This window comes from Melopsittacus undulatus, chromosome 8 (genome assembly GCF_012275295.1).
Source record: "Melopsittacus undulatus isolate bMelUnd1 chromosome 8, bMelUnd1.mat.Z, whole genome shotgun sequence".
Lineage (NCBI taxonomy): Eukaryota > Metazoa > Chordata > Aves > Psittaciformes > Psittaculidae > Melopsittacus > Melopsittacus undulatus.
In genome coordinates this window covers 8165535-8184581 of record NC_047534.1, presented here as the reverse complement: position 1 = coordinate 8184581, position 19047 = coordinate 8165535, and the positions used below count along the sequence as shown (strand labels likewise).

The following is a 19047-nucleotide window of genomic DNA, read 5'->3' as shown; positions in this document are numbered from 1 at the left end:
TTTTTCAGATTGTTTCACTGATACTGTTTTCAGTGTAGGTGTATATATGCTTTTGAGGGCACAGTGTGGGGGATTGGCAAAGGGGTAGGAGGTGGTGGGTAGTGTCAAAGGGCAGCAGTAGGGAGTGTCAACACTGCCACTGAAATGTTGCACTGCAAACCTGTGGGAGCAGTGTTTCACACAGGTTTCACACAGAAGCAGTGTGGTGCTGTTATACACTGCATACTTTGGCAAGCTGGAGTTGAACCCATTGTTATGTAGTTCTAGTACCACTTTCTTCCTGCATGGGCCCTCAAACAGTTACAGATTTGGTTTGTCTTTTTTACTGCAGTGGTATGTTTATTCTAATGTATTTTTGGCAGGTGGTGATTCATCCCAGGATGAAGCTGAAGATGATGTTAAGCAAATTACTGTATGTCCAGACTTCCTTTTTTATGGTCGTTCAGGCAACAGTTCACAAGATAGCATAATTCACACGTGAATAAAAGGGCAGGAAACCCCAGCTAGTCCTGGTGACCCTGGGCTAGGGAGGAGGGAAGCAAGAAGAGCTGGCCCTTGTTGCAGAAGCGTACAGATTGCACTGACAGCAGTGGGTGATTCATTTGAGCTAGGGGCCCTAGCTGCTGTTACTTAGGTATCAAATAAATAGTGCAGGTGTTTTGTTTGGGGAGTTTTGGGGTTGTATTTAATGATGCCCAAATCTTCCAGGTACGATTCTCCCGCCCTGAGACTGAGCAAGCTCGTCAACGGCGTGTTCAGTCTTACGAATTCCTGCAGAAGAGACAAGCAGAAGAGCATTGGGTTCATCTACATTATTATGGCTTGAAGGTAGGTGTATTCTGGCTGCTGAAGAGGCTGCCTAGGCCTGAAGGCTCAGCCAGAGGTAGAACTGTTTTTAAGTTCGGGCCCATGAGAATCAGGGAATCATCAAAAGATAATGAACAGAAGTAGGTCTGTAGGCTTGAACAGCCCCTGCAGTGCTCTGTATCTCCTCCACTGGATAATGCTTTGGAGTCTCCACAATGAAAAAGGTTTAAAGCTGAGAGCTGGATGAAGGGGAGCTCTGAATTCAAGAATCACTTAGGTCTTGTATTATGAACTGGAATTTGTGGAAAAACATGAAGAGCCCAGTCAGTTGAGTGTCAGAAATCCTGTTTGTCTGACCCACATGCATGTCCATCAGAAGTTTTTTGAAGTCATAGCAACAGAAGTATTGCCACATCATGAGAGCATCTTTCAAGAAAGAGAAAGCAAACATCCGTTAGTGAGGTGGATGCTTATGTAGGCTCAGTACTGACAGTGCGGTCACAGTTCTGAGTGAGGAAGCCATCTCTCTGGTATTTTCTATGTTTTCAGTATGTGGTGGTGACTCTTGTTCTTTCCATATCTCCAGGATAGCCGTTCGGAACACGAGCGCCAGTATTTATTTAGTCAAGGTCATGGCCTTGCTGAAAATACGGAATTAATTAAATCTCCCAGGTAATGGTTTGATGGTTTCCTACAGAAATTGCAGTGATTTGTTGGGGGTGTTTTTAGAGTAGTAAGCAGGTGTATTCTTTAAAAGTCTGTTCTGTGAGGACTGTAGCTGTGATAAAAATTGAATTGCTTAAAAAATACGGAAACAAACTAACCCTTGACTTATTCAGGTTGCTTTCTCTGTTTCCCTGTACTCTGAGATTGAAAGTGGCTGTTTTCATTCGGGATTGTACGTTATCACAACCCTGTGTTACTGAGACTGCAGATATTGTAAGGGAAAAGTAAAAGCTCCTTCTGGTTAAAACAAGTTTAAATTCTGGAGCCAGTAACTTCCTGTGTTAGCAAATCTTATATAATTTTTGTGATTTGTGAGAGACACCTGAAACTACTTGAAACGTGTTTGGTTTTGTTTCTTGGTGACTGCAGCTATACAGGAATCTTCCCATGATGCAGTCAATACTAATTCTTCACTGTAATCTGATACAGCCATGGCCCAAGTAGTAGTAAAGTTGCAGACTCCCTCTGTTTAATGGTCTGCATGTGTAATTCTTAACATTCAACATGTAAGTGCAACAGTGAGAAGTCTTTTGAATCTGATTCTTTCCTTACAGACACTGGTAATTATATGGGTGGAAAAGACTTTCTGTAGCTGGCCTGATTCTCTTGTCTGCAGGACCTCACATGACCCCTCTTACTGCTCTGTCAGAGCACCTGTGTTCAGTGTATTTACTCTTGCAGTTCCTCTGTTTGGACACCCTTCTGTACAGAAGAGTCGGGATTCTGACTCACATTTATTTAATGCTTTCTCTTTGCTCAGATGAATGTCAATAGTTTTTACTAGTACTGAGTTTACAGAGGAAGATGGGAGAGGAAAGGGTAGAGCTCTGTTTTCAGGCTAATGTTTGTTTTGTAGATTCACACAGGTAGTATTGCTCTAAGCAAGAAATAACTGTATTTAAACCTGGGAAGTCCCAAGACAAGTATTTTAAGAATGTGTTTTCTTTTCTCCTAGTGAATATTTAATGATGCTGATGCCTCCAAGCGTAGAGGAAGAGAGGTAAGTGTTTGTACAGAATGTTCAAAATCTGTATTGACTGGATGCTTGTTTTCATGGGCTGCAAATCTGTTTGTTTATCTGCAGTGACAAACCAATGGCTCCAAGCAATGTGCTTTCTATGGCCCAGCTGAGAACTTTACCCCTTGCTGATCAGATCAAGATCCTGATGAAGAATGGTTTGTAGCTTTTGTAATATATATGCACTTTGTGACTTTTAATTGCCTCAGATAAGGTACCTTTTCTAGTAGTGCCACTCTTGCCACCCCACTACACAGTCTGCCTGGCTCTCTTGATTCTGGTGGAGAATCCAAATCCTGAGCCTTTTGCTTTAAGAAGTCCTGCTGTGCACAGAGGAGCAGTAACAGCAGATCTGATTGCTCATCTGTATGTTTGCAGGCAATTTAGTCTTAAAATAATTTCTAATCTGATGATAGCTTTCTGGATACATCTGTTTCAGCGGGTAGCTTCTGGAATGTGGGGTCTGAGTGTAAATTGTAAGTCAAAGACTCACACAACAAGCTGCACTTGGGGATTTTCTGGCGAGTTTTCAGTAGCATGTGCTTCATGAGTGTCATGTAGGAATTTTAATTTGTCTTTTCATATGCACTATCTGATGAGAGCAAATTCTGATAACTGCCTCAGAACCTTCCTGTCTTGTCAGGTGTCTGTTTTGCCAAAGGCATAGCGTATTTTTATTTATTTTATTCATGCATTAATTTGGAACCAGTTCATCTGATCAACTGGGACCATTTAAGCCAATCAGCTTTGCAACACTAGCAGATACTTTCAGAACAAATGATGGCTGTAGTGCAGGGGAGAACTTAGTAGAACTTAGGTTTTGGGTTTTTTCTAAGTTGCAGCTTTGACCACGAACTTCAGCATAAATAATCCTAGATTTATAAATCTAAATCTGTGTCTTGCACATTGAAGAAACCCTTAATCTAGTTTGTGTTTTGCCTTTCAGTGAAGGTCATGCCATTTGCAAATCTGATGAGTTTGCTAGGCTCTGGGACTGACTCTACGGCAGTTCTCCGCTGTATACAGCAGGTGGCAATGCTGGTCCAGGGAAACTGGGTGGTGAAGAGGTATGGTTTGTCTTTGTTACTGGGACATGGTTTTCTGCTTTGAGGATCAGAACAATGGATGTTATATACTCATCTTCCTTGTGTCCCAAAGTAGCCATGTTCTTAACTCACAGCACAATAAAATCTTGATTTAATGTTTGGTGCTTTTTAGGGCAGTCAGATACTTAAAATTCAAATGATTGATATTAAAAGATATTACCTTAATATCTATCCTAGCTAAAATTATGGTTGGGCAGTGATGTAACTTGTATTTACATCTGAGTTATGTCAGGGTTTTGATGTTTTTGCTTGTGCTCTTTTGTGAGAGGACTGCTGTGAATTCTTCCAGAGATTAGTGTCAAATATAAACACAGAAAATTTAATCAATGGCAGCTATAGTATTTCTTAGCTAAATTCAGCTAAAGAAAGATCTTTGTGCACTCACTGTGTTGTTCATCAGTGGATGCTGCTCTTGTCAGCTGAAAGCTACCCTCTGGAAGGCATTACCCGCTTAATAAATCAAGCGTGGAGGCTGAGTGTACCATATGAAATGGATTCTGTATAATCTTCCTGTTTATTAGAATAAAGCATCCCATTGGGAATTGAAGTGTAAAGTGCAGTATGATTTTTTTGTTTGAGGGTTGGTTTTTTATTTTAACCTGGGTGGAGCACTGCATGCAGAGAATTACAATCTCTTGAATAGCTCTCTGTGTTTGACTGGCACCACCTAGCAGTCTGGGTCTGTTAGCAGGATGTGTTTCAGCTGTTGTGATACAGGCCTGTATTAGCAATATGAACCGTTTTAACAGCAACTCTTGCTGTTCCTCCAGCTATTACAGAAGGAAGCTGGAAACATATTAAAAGATTGTATATTAGCATTCAGTTTGCTTTTATGTTGCAGCTCATTCTTTCCTACTAGTCTGAGGTGGATGTAGAGATGTGGGGTGTTTGAGATAGTTTGGCACAGAGCAGCCCATGTGCACATCAGAGCTTTAGACTGAGAAGGGACCCATTTCTTTGACCCGGGTAGGATCAAGATCATGAACCTGGGCTGTCTTGAGGCTTTGGTTAGCAGGCTTACAAATGTTATCCAGTTGGTCTTGCAAGCAGACAAGGACACAGGTTAATCTTGGGCTCAGGGTTGTTAGGTTTGAGCATGACATTTTGTAGTGGTGTTGTCTTAAGCCTGTGATTGCTGGGAAAGACTTTATTAAGAACCCCTTTTGCCCATCCATCAGCATTTTGGTTAAATGCTGCCTTCAAGGCTGCGTACTAGGTTAGCCTAAGCATTTGTTAGGATCACTCTGGTCTTGTTTACACCAACCCATAGGGGGATAGGCTTTGCAAGAACAAAGCAGAGCTTTTACCTGTGTTGAACGCATCTGCTAGCCACAAGGCTATGCTTAGCTGCTGTAAGCCTTTTCGCAGTAGTGTAATTGCAGTGGTGTAATTACACCAATATTAATTCCTTTAATGAAAACTAGGCTTTGGATAAAGGTATAATTTAACTGCAGAACAGGGAGGACATGTTTGTTACGTTAATCTTCATCGATGCCATTTTTTCTGGAGTACCTAGTAACGTGTCTTTCTTTTTTGATTAACAGTGATGTCCTCTACCCAAAAGATACTTCTAGTCCACACAGTGGAGTCCCTGCAGAAGTGCTCTGTAGAGGGAGAGATTTTGTTGTAAGTATAACAGCATTTGTTGTCTTTAAAGGAAAACACAGGTGAAGTTTGCTTGAGACGCCACGGCATTGCAAAACTGCTTCTCTACTGCAGTAAGGTGTTTCCTCTGAAGAAATAATTTGTGCTTTAATACTGAAGTCTGTTGTGGGAGTGTTGGTGTAGATTGACATTGTGGCTGGTTAGCAGGTTCAGATCATTTGTCATTAACAGTATTCATACATTCCTAATACATAGAGAGCCGCTATCACATAGCCCCACAGTGCAGGGCTTACAGAAAAGCCAGGACTGGATAATAAAGTACTTGTTTCCCCAGATCTATTTCCTTGGGCTCAGGACTGTGAGGTCTCACAAGGGCAGTGTGGGTAAGCCTTGTGCTCCCTGAGCATGCACTATGGATCTTTAAAAAGGACTTTATTCCCCAGAGCTGCTAATCAGTGAAAGGACTTTGTTCCAGGCACCTTTTGTGAGCAGTAGCTGCACATGGAAGTGAAATGAATACAGGTCTTGTAAGCACATGTAACCACAGCAGAAAGGAACAACCTCTGCATTGTGTTTATTTTCGCTAACTATGGAAAGAATTAAGTTCCTAAGTGGTTCCTAAGTTCATAATCAGTTTATGGCTTCCGCCATCAGAGAAACTGACAGGTGCATTGCCCTGATTTCTTTCAGTTAGACCTGACTGTTTCCCTTGTTTACAGTTTGTTTCTGAGATTTAGCTCTGCATAGCAGCATGCTGTATATGAGACTTGAAGGAAATCACAGTACTAGTATAAGATAGAACTGATAGTGATTGAAACTGACTTTTGACTGTGCCTTGATGTCTGCCCAGGACACTGCCATATGGAGACCTGGGTTCAGGTGTGACCCAGTGACATAAGTCTTCAGGACACAGCAGATTAGCTGACACGTCATGTGTAAAGTCCTAAGTACCAGAAATTATTATGCTCAGCTAAGTAAGCATCAGTGGTTTAGTGATTAAGATGTAAAGATACATTATTTTCATTTGAATTATGTCAAATATACTACATAAAAAAATGGATCTGCATTGATCTCAAATTGCTGATTAGCTCTAAACAGGGAAAATGTTAAAATGCTGGAAAATAGAAACATATTTCTGGCTTTCAGACAAAGTAAAATGTATGATCATAAGGCTCAGTGTAGTATGTAATGCTGTGTTGCATCTGTGGAGAAAATGTGCTCTAGCTTAAAAAGTGAACTTTATTTCTCTGTATGTGTTTGTATAAAGTAATAATGCTAAAAGATATTTATGGCCACTAGTGATTTTCACTGTTCACCTGGTCCTCACTGTGCTTTGGGGAGGAGGAAAAGTAATTTGTGCCTTTTTCTGAAAGCTTCTGTTTGTTCCCCAGATTCTCACATAAATAGAGGACATGAGTACCGTTGGCTCTAGTTGAGGGTAAAAGGCTACCTCAGAGTTACTTGCAAGGAGAGCTGATGGATCTACTCCCTTAGAACAGCAGCGTCTTGTGCTTTAAAACAAGTGCCCTGTGCCCTAGAGTGAGCGTGGTGGTTTTGTGTGCTTGTGGGCAGAGAGAAGCTGAATCAGAGAAGGATGCAGAGATGACGTCGTAGGGCAGGAAGAAATTGGCAGTAATGAGATTTTGAATTCTTCACAACATTATTAATACACACAGACTGAAAGAGGTTGCAGTCTATTTAAATGGAGACAGGAAGAAGTCAAGGTCATGTTCAGTGTTCTGTCCAAGTCCTCATGTATCCTGTTAGCCTGCTCTCAGCAGCAGCCTCTCAGGATATTAGAACTTAGGAGCTGCTTTCCAGAGCACCTGGCTTTCCATTAGCTGGGGGCAAGCATGAGTGACAGACCATCTCTGCATAACTGTAACTCAATGTAATGTGCACTGAAGATGGAATAGGCATTTTCTAGGGGACTCTGTGCTGCAGAAGGGCAACAGTCATCAGCTTCTACAGGCTCCTGCATTGACAGAAGTGGCTGAACAGTTTCTTTAAGTTGATTAGGTATGTGAGAAGCTGAGCCTCAGGTGTGACTTCTGGAGTCCCAGCATCACTGCAGTGAATCTTCCTTTTTTGTTTCTTGAAAACTAACTGAAGTTTGAGTTCAAATTCTTCATTTTGTAATTTGTAGTATTTTGGCTTTTGTAGTCACAGGTTCACTAAGGCAAACTATGGATTCTCAAAGCTTTTGGTACTGTGTCCATGGCCATTAGAGGCCAGAAAGTGTTTTGCCACTAGCTGGTCAAGAATCACCTACTTCTATATTCTTGAAAGGAGCGGGGTTTCAATTTTTCTGGTAACATCATTGAACAGGGTTATTACTACAACTTCAGTAAAGCAACTGCTGAATACAGTCACTAGGTTTTTCTCTTTTGTTCCCTTCCTAGATGTGGAAGTTCACACGGGACCGCTGGGTTGTGAGAAAGGAAGTGGCAGCAGTTACAAAAGTGAGTGATGTTTTTTTCTCCCTAAATCAGAAGCTGGTGATGAGTGTTGGGCTTTGTCTGTAGGTTGGTAGTGGATGCTGTAGCCTTCTCTCATGTTCATAGTGTCTGCTTACTGCTGACGTGCAGTATTGCTCTCCAGGCATGACTTCACTTTGGAACAGGTATAAATGCATACCTTTGTTTAGAAGCGTTTCAAGCAGCTCCCACAGTTACCGCTACTTCACAGGATATGACTGGTCCTGTAGCTGAGCCACTGGAATGCATCTTGTCCTCTCATCTGTTTCAGTGGAAAGCTAGACACTGTTTGAATTAAGCCCCCTGGTTGTGCATCAAAACAGATGAGCACTTGTGCAGTCCACACTAGCAGCTGTTTTTTGGGTGTGTTAGAAAAAAGCAACTCCTGCTGGCAACTGGCTCTTGTTAGCATTGAATAAAAGCTTTAAAGCATCTCAGGCACCTGAATATTTTGTTAAAACTGGTAAATGAATAAGAAACATAAAGAGAACAGAAAATAATTTCTTTAAAATAAAGTAAAACTATAAAACAAATCAATTTATGCACAGACCATCTACTTTTGGAATATAAGATCCAGTGCTGTGTAAAAGCTGTTCATGTGTAGATGGAGCACATCTGACCTACAGCTCTAAAATAAGATTAACATTGTAGAATATGCTTCTCTTCACAATAGAGTCTTTTCATCTCAGCTTGGAAACTCCCTTTTCTTCACAAAACATGCCAGGAGCTATTTGACTCTCAGGTGATTCATCACCACTGCTCTCTGAAGTCCTGTGCTTTTAACATTGTGTGAAAGTGTTGGTGCTGCAGAGAAGGATGAGTATCTCTGACTTGGCTGGGTGTATATTCATGGAGGTGCCCCATACATACCAGATCAGCATAACTGCATATGTTTTGTGTAAATTGACTTACTTATTATGTATGCTTTTGCTTTTTCTTTTAGCTCTGCCCAGAAGATGTGAAAGACTTCCTGGAGCACATGTCTGTGGCCAGAATAAATAAAGGTTGGGAGTTCATGCTCCCTTATGATGAAGACTTTGTTAAGAAGCATCCAGATATAGTTCAGAGGCAGCATATGCTGTGGATGGGCATTCAGGCTAAGTAAATAACTTGTTTTATTTTGAGGAATATGCCACAAGCAGAGAATTATCTTGTACAAAGTTTCTATAGAGATTGATGGATAGTTTCATCTGCATTGCGTTGAAGGTTTTTCCCTCACAGTCACCAGGCAGTGGTGTGGGGGGGGTAGCACTGCATTGCTCAAGTAATTCCTGTTCCTTGCCTCCCTGGAGAAATTTAAGTGTTCTAGCTAATGGCTAAAGGTGGTGTGGCTGCATGCAAGCAAAACTGAAACTGGTATATTTTGTCTTTCAGATTAGAAAAGGTCTATAATCTCTTAAAGGAGCACTTGACACCAAAGAATCAAGAGGCACAATCAGGTAAATGGAATTGTGCTTGGATCATCCTGAAGCACATTCATCCCTCTGTATTCCTGGGTGGTGTTTTGGTGTTCCTCTCTGGTTTTGAACATGGTGGTGACTGGTCTTGTTTTGTTTAGTATTTTTCCTTTCTTGTGATTTCCTCTAAATTATTTGAGGCAGATCTTGGTCTGTACTAACATCACTGATGTTGAGGTAACACAAACTTACTGTAGCATCCTTGCAGCAGAGTGGGGAGGATCCTTGGCACTGGGGACTCACTATCTGATAGTGTAAGATCAGCTGGTTCTGTTATCCACCACTTCATTTAAGGCAGCTTGTATAGTGTAGGGGTGTAAACAGCTCATGAGGAGAGGGCAGGGCCAGTGCACAAGTAATTCTCACCTCTCAGTTTGCAAGCTAATGTGCATGAGTTGATATCTTTATTTCATTTCCTCTGTTTTGCACTGTGCCCTCTGTGGTGTGATTGAGGGCTGAGCAATTAATGAAGAATGGATTTGGCAGGGGGCTGTGAGGTCTGAAGCTGTCTCTTTGACATCCTTCTCCATCACTGATGCTAGCGAGAATATTAAAGTAGCTGCTCATAATCCTAAAATTGTGAAAACTTGAGATTCCAGAGAGTTTCAACTAGGCACTGGGCTTATTGCCAGACACTGGAGCCAGTGCAGAGTGTAAGCAGAACTGACAAATGAGCATATGAATCCATTTCAATACCCTGCGTCTGATCTGCTTGGAAGGATTAGGTGTTGAGTTATTTGGAGAGGATTAGCGAGCCTAACAGCAGAGAAGATAATGGCATGTGTGCTGCGCGTGCTTTTGCCTTAAAGACAGCACTAGCACTCCTTCCTTTGGCTTTGAGACTGGTTTCCTCTGCCACAGACACACGCCCCTTTATTTTCACCTTTGGATAGCTGGATGTGGAGAGGACACAGGCAGAGAGGCACAGGGTAACATGGGAAAGGACTGTCTCCTGTCCCTTTCTCCCTGTCAGCGGAAGATAATATTCAGAAGACAGTCTCACTTTCATACACCTCATGCTAAAAGGGTGTTCACTTTCACTGTTAACCCCTTCACTCTTCTCACTGTACCATGCTTATGATGGCTCTGGCAGTAGCTGAAGCAGGGCCCAGCAGCCACTAGATACTCTAAAACATGCACACACACACAAAAAGGAAATCTGTTGGGCAAGGAAGCGTTTGTGTCACAAGTGGAGATGTGTAAACAGCCTTCTGTAGGCCCTGGTGATGGAATAAGTGCACTTTGTCTTTGCTTCACATTCTTTAATTGGAATACCCTTATCCAAGCATCTGGCTTACAACTGTCAACATGTTTGACATTCCCCCCTCCCTCCAACAAACCACAGGAAAAAAACCCAAAACTAAAGTAAAATGCATAAACATAATGGTTTTATGCTATAGATTTCACAAGCACATGATGCTTCCTCATTTTATTTCACTATGAGCTCTTCAAGAGACATACTGCAAGAATGGAACTCTGGTTATGGTGAGATTTATGGTATCTTTTTTTTCTTGGTAGGTCATCCATTGCTGGTTCCTGGGGAGCAAAGGGTCAACATGGCTAAAGCGAAAGTCAAGCAGAACTATGAGCAGCTGGAGAAGGAGTTTCAGAAGCAAAAGGCAGAGATGAAATCAAATGACACCTTGGCTAAGATGGATGTTTCCAATATCCGCATTAAAGAGGAGCCTGTGAGTGATGAGGAGCCAATGGATACCTCAGCTTATGAGGGCATGAACAATGGCATCGTCAATGGCCTCCATAGGGAGGACTCCATGGACTCTCTAAATGGCCATTTGCCTGGAGGCTGCATTGACAGGGTAGCCCAAGAACTGAAGGCGTTTGTGTCATCAACATTTAAGAAACAGTTTGTACTCACCCTGAGTGAGCTTAAACGGTTATTTAACCTTCACTTAGCCAGTCTGCCTCCAGGACATACGTTGTTCAGTGGCATTTCGGACAAAATGTTACAGGACATGGTGCTGGACACTGGCTGCAAACAGATTTTGGTGCCTGTAAGTATGTTTTTTCCCTTGGTATGCTTTGGAGAGGAGGATTTGGGGGGGGGGCAGTCAAATGTCTGAGCTGAGAAATGTGTCCAATGTTGGTGGACTGGATGGACAGAAATGCTCTGAGTAACTGTCCAATATTGGATATGTTGAAGCTGCGGGAGGTTCGTCTGGCATCCTGCTTCTGGCAGGCTCTGAACTCTGCTTTCTTAGCTCTGTGGTATGCTGCATAGCTGAACTGTCTTGGAGCACTGTTTCCGTGTCCAGGCTGTTGAGCTGCACTGACTCACTGTCCTAACTCACTCCTGTTAACAGGATCTAAGGCAATCCCAGATTCCCATCAGCTTCTCCTGGAGTTTCACAAGCTCCTTCTCTCAGGGACAGGGGTGCAACTGGGGGAGGAAACGTGGCATTGACAGCCTGGGAGCAGCAAGGCACACCCAGCAGATTGCTCTGGGAAGCTACAAACTGTCTGTGTAGCAGGTTTCTTTGGTCAGGCCTTTTCCTTCTAGGCTGTGCAGAGGTATCTTTTTCTGTCTTTATGGAAATGACGTGTGATTGTGAGAGACCGAGCAGGTTTGTGTGACAATCCATTGCTTAGGAAAAGAAAAGGAATTTGGCATCATGGGAAAGAGCCTAAAAGGAAATTAATTTTACAAGACATCTGGCAGTGCTGATTGGGTTGCAACCAGAAAGAGCTTGGGAGTCAGCTGCCTTGGGGAGAGAGGAAGAGACGAGTGAACTACCTGAAAAAGCAGGCAGAATGGAAAGAGCAGGAAGTATGCAGGCTGGCAAGAGAGTCTGGAGCATGGGAGTTGATACCCAGCTAAGGAATAAGGGTTGCTACTGAGGGGGGTGCAGAAATAACATGTTCAGTTATGTGCAGAGTATGTGTTGTGGCACCTTGGAACTGAGTAACAGACTTGAAATGCCATGAGGAAGACCATGGATTTCAGTACTTTCTGCTTTCCTGACAGCTTCCAAGTCCTGGAATAATGTTTGCCTGGAATTGCCTCCTAGTGCTGGCTAGGTTCTCCTTTGTACCGGGTGTAGTGTGTGCACTTGCCATACTGATGGTAAATAGCTGAGGTCATTGCTGCCCTATTACTTGAGACTGGGACTTATTTGCATTGGAAATGCTGGGATTTTTGGAAGTGATGCCATCCACTCTTGGCTTAAAGGCTGTGAGGAGTGAAAGTGGGATAGTTTTTTGCAAAAGTCAACCAAAATAAAATCCTGAAGAGAGCTAGTTGGAAACTTCCTGCTATCTGGAAAACCCTGTCACAGGACATCTGCAGAGGTACAGAAGTGGCCACTGGAATGTCTCTTGCTGGAGGTCTGCTCTAAGTTTTAGTTTTGCCAACCCAGAATTTACTGCAAAACTTGAGATCTGGTGCAGGAGCCTGTATAAGCCTGCGCTGTATCTGCAATGTAAATAATTACCCCCAAGCCTCCCTCTGATGCTCTGTGTAGTTGGCAAAGGTGCTTGGGCTGGTTTTGCTCCTTGCATGGGCTCATACATTTGGGTTTTTCTTGACTGTTCCCCTAGACAGTTTTGTCAGAAGCCATGCGGGTGCCCGAGCTCAGGGAAAGCCTGCAGGGTTGTTCAGCGTGGGATTGCAGAGTTGCTCATTAGTTTTCTGTAATTGAAAGTGCTTTGGTGATAAAAATCAATGATCTGAGGTAATTAAAATGATGTTCTGTGGGGGGTGAAGAGACTCTTGGCTTGCATGCTGCCCTATTATAGAGCACATGTTGCTGAAAACGGCAATTGAAACCTTACCAGTAAAAATCCTGCATTTAATAAAAAGCTGACCGACTGCACCCAAGCAAATACACAGTATTTGTGGGGAGCCAGAAGAGATGCCACTCCAGCTGCAGATGAGGCTGTGGAGTCACCTGCAAGATGCTGTGCTTTGTAGTGTCCTCACTTTGTGGAGAAATCGTGAATCCTGGGCAGATGCACCGAAGTGCAGGGTGCTGCTGCTGCCATTGAGAGAGGGTGAGCAGAGGCATCCTCAGCAGACACTACTCACTATGTCTGTGTGTGTGTGTCCAGAGGTTGCTTGGGTCCATCCCCATGGGAAACATTCGTGCAGGGATCTGGCTTCTGAACACCCATTCCTGCAGCCTGGTGGAGTGCATGGGAGTGACTGGCTCCTGCTGGCTCCGTCCTGTGGTCAGTGTGGTGGCAAGGTTCTGCCCAAATCTTGAGGATATTTTTGAGGCATCAGGAAATGATGCAACCTTGACCGGCATCCTGCCTGGCCAGGGTAACAGGAGAGGAATGCAGCCCTGTGCTCACAGTGAGCCCTGTGGGCTAGTGCCGATGCCAGGCTCCTGGCAAGGAAAGCTCCACAGTTTACCTTTAGGATTAATTGAGCTGATAAGTCTTTTCTGGCAGACTCAACCTCTTTCTGTCTGGTTTAGCTGTCTGGCAGTGGCTATTTTTAGTGTGTGCTCAGTGCTTGAGTGAGGCACATCCCAAAGCCAAGGGCTCCTCCCTGAGAGCTTCCGTTTGAATGTGGCAGCCCTGTGGACCTGGGACAGCTGTTCATCTCTTGAAAGTCCTGTGCTCACTCTGGGGCTTAGAGCAGGAAGAGGCGTGGGGCAAGTATTTTAGAGAAGGATTTTAAGGCGGTGGAGAGCTGTTTCAGAGTGAGACTGGAGGAATTAAGATAATGAACATGAAATGGCAAAGGGACAGTGGATGACAAGACAGTAAAGCTGTTTGGACAGAACGGCATGCCTCATCAGAGTTCCTGTTGGTATGTCCCACTTCTGTGCTCAGGCTGTGTGACAGCAGCAAGGAGTGGGACATGTGTGATTCTGAGAGACAGAGCAGGTTTGTGTGACAGTCGATCGCTGTTGGCAGCAGTGTTTGCAGTTTGCAGAGTGAGGCTGGGCAGAAGGAGGAGATTCTGTGGCATTTTCTTCCCAAATAAGTATTGTGTTGGTTTGGAAGCTGTTTCCTCACCAAATGGCCAAACACAGCTGCGTTTCAGATACGTGGCTGAAGCAGGAGTTTGCACTCCAGGTCTGTGCTCGGTAACTTTCTCAGGTGAAGCAGCTCATGGTTGGGTGCTCCTGATGCTCTGCACTCTGCCTTTCCTGCAGCAGCTGTTTTCTGGAGGGGAGCCAAAGTATTCCATTTTATCTGTGCTGGAAGCTTACAGGAGATACTGTTCCCCAAAAGCAAACATACTTACAAGAAAAGAATCATGTCAGGTGTTGGAAGCCAAATAAACCTGAATCCTATCTCTAAACCAAGTATGAAACCTTGTTATATTCCAGCCGTTTGGACCAACATGAGAGCCAAAGCTGCTAATCCCACCAGGCAGTTCCTGCTGGACAAAACTCTTTCTCTTTGCAGTAAGATTGGAGGCAGAGCATGAAAGCAAAGGCTTATCTTTCACTCTGTGATGCACAAGTCTGTTGGTGTGGTGTATAAGACTGGGAAAATGGTTTGTCCCAGCAACCAGGATTGAGGGATACTGGAACAATCAGAGCTGGCTTGTTAGCTTTTCATTGATGATTGATTTTAGGTCATCTAGACGATTAGGAAGAAAGGAATTGTTAGTGACTGATGAGAGATGTGTCAGGAATGAAAGCATATTCAGCATTGTTTGTTAGTCACTGCTCCAAGGGGAAATGCTAAGGCAATTTATTTTTCAGGGGTTTGGGGTATGCAGAGGAGGCAGTTGTGTTCCTTCCTGTGTGCAGGGCTGTGAGGCCTCTGCATCAGAAAAAACAAATGTATTTTGCTATAGCTTGGCACATGTTAGAGGGGGAATAAAGAAGCAAAACCAAAACCACTTCAGTTTTAGAGCCTGAAATGAGCAAGTATCTCATTCACTGTTCACCAGTGTTCAGTCTTCTGAAGTCATGTAGTCTGCCCCAAAACAGATGACCAGTGCAGCAGAAGCACAGTGACACCAACTTGGGATTAGTGAAGCAGTCTGAATCTCTAAAACCTGCCACTGTAAATGTAAAAACCTCTAGAAAGACCCTGCAATGCACTTGGTACTCTCAGTTGACCACTGCTCTGGATGGTCTGGAAGCAAACACTGGTGGACAGGAAAAATCTAGGTGTCTTGCCATGAGATACTGGCTAAGGTCCAGGCCCTGGGATTGTTCTGATACTGACAGTTGACCTTCCACCGGTGGGAAGCAGTCCTCCTGCAAAAACCATGGGATTCCAGTGTGCCCAGCAGTTCCTTTTAAAGCTCTGAAAAGATTGTGTGCCAGACATGGCAGTGGTGTGGGTTACTCCACCAGGAGCATCAGTTAAACATGGCTTGGGTATATCAAGGCACACATTGTGGTGCATGCTCATCCCATTCCCTATGCCATAGTTAGTCCTCATTAATTCAGGGTCTGTGTGCTTCAGGATCACCAGCAGGACAGTTTTGACACAGATGATGCCTCTGCTGAAATTACTGGGCCTGTGAGAAGGTGTCTGCCCCACGGCTGCAGGACAGGCCATGCCTGAGGAGGCATGGCAGCTGCCAGAGCAAGGTTACCCCTTCTAATGTGGAATGGGAGAGAAGCTTATGTTGTTTCAGCAGTTCTCATTACATGGCAATGACATTTTTGATTCAGTAATAAGTGTCCAGGGATACTGTATCATAGAATCATTAAGTGGAACTCATTAAATAGATGGTTATTTTTAACAGGCTCTTGTTCTCAGTTTCCTCCACAGACTGCTGCTTCACCAGATGAATTAAAGGTCTATGCACTTTGGGAAGCTGGTGACACTTATGATCAGGTAAAGATAAAAAGAAGTGACATTCTCAAATGTATGTTTGTTGAGCATTTGGTATTGTTTGAATTTGTTTCTGGGACTGGTACGGAAGGTAGTTTTCCTCTTTTCCTGCTGAAGTGTCCAGTTTCCAATTCCAACCTATTTCCAGCTGAGAGGAAGCTCTTAGCTCACAGGGTGATCATTACTGTGTCAAGGCAAGGTGGTGTGGGTAGAAACAACATAAAATGTTGTCAATACATGTCAGCAACTAGCTCAGTGGAATACAAGTAATTTAGAAGTTGTGAAGAGAAAATATTCACTGATCCAGGCCTCACACCAGGATCCAGTCCAGTTTTTTTTTTGCCTGGTGGTAATGCAACATTAATCAGAGATGAAATGATGTTGTTACCTGATGTATCTATTTATACTTGTAATAGGAAAGTACTACAGCATATGTGAGCATCTCCTGAGTTTTAATTGCTATCAGAGTCAATGAAGGGGAAGGGAAGGTGCCTAACAAAATGTGGATGGACAACATAACTTCTGTGTCCATGATCTAAATAAATCCTTATAGGGAAGGGTCAGGGAGTATCCAGCCTCCTGGCTGGAGTGGACCATGTAAACTCAGAAGCATTTGAGAGGAATATGTTGCAGCTCCTTCTTCATCATGTTCTTGTACCTTTGAAGATACCCCAGGTCACAGGACAGTGCGGGTTGGGGTATGGAGAGATCCCTCTAGAGCCCTCAGAGCCTAGAGCACTGCTGGAGAGCAGATGGATGTGGGACAGTTTTGGGATTATGAAACAAGAATCCACTAGTGTAGTTCAGTGAATGTTTTGTACAGCTGTGATATGTGGATGGGTTGGGGTAGGTGTTTGTTCTCTCTGTATTTATGATACATTTTCCTTTAAAGCATCGCCAAGTTTTGCTTGAAATCTTTTCGAAAAATTATCGAGTGCGCAGGAATGTGATCCAGAATCAGCTGAGTCAGGAATGTGGGGAAGATCTAAACAAGCAGGAGGTGGATAGAGTGTTAAAGGTACGTTTCTGTTCTGTTGTGGGTTTGATCCAAGTAATGCATGAATTTTTAATGCTCAGTTTGAGCAAAGGATTATATTCTACCTTGGACTGACAGATGCTAAGGATGATAGAACAGTTGGTGTTGGAGTGTGGAAAAAGCCTGGTTTTCAGCTTGCTTTCTTAAAAATACACTTGTCTCATTGTACCTTCTTTCCCTCCAAGGAGTAGTGGTTTTGGCTCACATGTTAATCTTTATTTGTCATCTTGGACCAGCAGAGAATAGAATGTAGTAAATGTGATACTTCAGAGTTATTTTCCAATAGAGTGGAGTTAAAACAGGAAGGAGGTGGGAGGGTGCTGCACAGTACTCCAGGTTTACCAGCTGAGTGCTGGTAAATGAGTGCTGAAGGGCACAAGTGCCACACAGTGAGAAGGAAATGCATTTCATCCTGTAGTAGGACATGCAGCAGTGTACAGAGCAAAACCCTAGCCAAAACAAGCAGGCTAAGTAATAGTTAACACATTGTGAATGCTTATTTGAATCCTTTCATCTCTGTCTTTGAAGATGCACCATTTACTTGCCAAAACAAGTTGAAGGTATAAAGTACAGACCATAGAGGCCAAGATTGACAAGCTTTAAAAGAGATGCAGGATGGCTAAGTAGAAAGCTTCCAACTGAAGTAATACTTTAATCATTGTCACTGGGCCTTTGCTTACTGTCACCCACTTCAATGAGAGAAGTGCTTAAGTTCTTTATTACACTGGGATTTGCAAATAGAATAATAGCATATTTGAAAAATTACAGATCTGTTGCTGTGATAATAAGCAAACTGGTCTTGCTTGAAAGAGCCCAGTTGTCTTAGCATTAAAATAAGCTCAGATGTTTCTGCCTGCTCAAAAGTATTTCATGTGGCTTGCCTGTGCTGGGGAGATCTGTCAAGCAACTAGATGGGCTCAAATATCAGCTCTCCTGGAACATCTAGACAATGTACTGGCATTAGTTTTTCATGGTGCTGTTGCTATTTAACAGATAACCTATTTCTAGAAAAAATACCTTCCTCTGTAAGTCACTAAATGGTTGTGCAGCCAGCCTTGTGTTGTGCCAGGCTGCTTTGCCACGAATACATTTGTCACAGAACTATGTGAAATTATCTTTATTTCTGAAATAAAATGTAGAAGTATGATTTAATGGAACAGGAAGGTTCTCTGGCTTCTTTAAGCCACAAGAGTGTGGATTCCTCTTTGAATGTAATTGGATTTGTTGACTCCTATTTCCCCATCTGCGTGTGCTCCTTTTTTATACACAGAGGAACAGGCTGACAGGGTTTGTACTCTTGCAGCTGCAGATCAAGTCTGCAAACCCTCTTTCTACCCTCCACACTTAATTTTTATATTTGTTTTTGCAATGTGCAAGTCCCAAGACTTCACAAAAAAAAAGATACCTTTTCCCCTTTAAGTTTTGCAGCATCAGTCTGGTACCAGTACTTAATCCTGTGTTGAATTACCTAAATGGGAGGGTGGAAGCAAAAGAAAGAGAAGGCATTAGCTTAGAACTCGAGAGACTTGGTGCTCATCTAATAGAAGAAATAATGAGCCACAAGAAAACCCACTTAGTGAACTCCTTTGCTGTGGTGCTTACCTGCTGTAAGCATGGCAGGCGTGTGGTTAGAATACCAAAGCACAGGTCTGAGGTGCAACACTTCATTATTGTAGAAAGTTGTTTCTTAAGACCTGGTGACTGCTTTTACATTTCAGCCCTTTCCATTACTCCCTTTAGCCTCTTCCCCTGAGCTTCAGCCTGCATATCTCTCACTGCCCTTTGTCCTCACTGTCCTCACTCTCTGCCAAGCTGGCTGCTGCACAGTCCTCATCTTCTCCCCCTGAAAGCCTGCTTTCTTGCTGCCACTGCATTGTTTGTCCTTGTGTCCTCTCAACCTTCCCCCTCTCATGTCTGCTATTTTCATTTAAGCTATATAGTCTTAGGGTAGAGATAACCTGTTGCTTCTGATTCATGCTGTTGTGCACTGGACAGGAAACACTTGTAATAAGTTGTCCCAAAGCCAGACCATGGCTCCCAGCAC

General features: G+C 43.3%; 1 protein-coding gene across 2 annotated transcripts in view; it reads left to right on the top strand.

The window, feature by feature from the left end:
- POLR3E (RNA polymerase III subunit E) overlaps positions 1-19047 on the top strand; it is a 29887-nt gene that overhangs the window by 9959 nt on the left and 881 nt on the right. For both annotated transcript variants that reach the window (XM_034065305.1, XM_031043995.2), the window contains 13 exons: positions 363-412; positions 709-828; positions 1394-1479; positions 2489-2533; positions 2618-2709; positions 3498-3618; positions 5202-5283; positions 7665-7724; positions 8683-8840; positions 9114-9178; positions 10715-11208; positions 15893-15970; positions 16860-16985. In XM_034065305.1, coding sequence (XP_033921196.1) covers positions 363-412; positions 709-828; positions 1394-1479; positions 2489-2533; positions 2618-2709; positions 3498-3618; positions 5202-5283; positions 7665-7724; positions 8683-8840; positions 9114-9178; positions 10715-11208; positions 15893-15970; positions 16860-16985 — 1577 coding nt within the window. The remainder of the gene's footprint in view (positions 1-362; positions 413-708; positions 829-1393; positions 1480-2488; positions 2534-2617; positions 2710-3497; positions 3619-5201; positions 5284-7664; positions 7725-8682; positions 8841-9113; positions 9179-10714; positions 11209-15892; positions 15971-16859; positions 16986-19047) is intronic.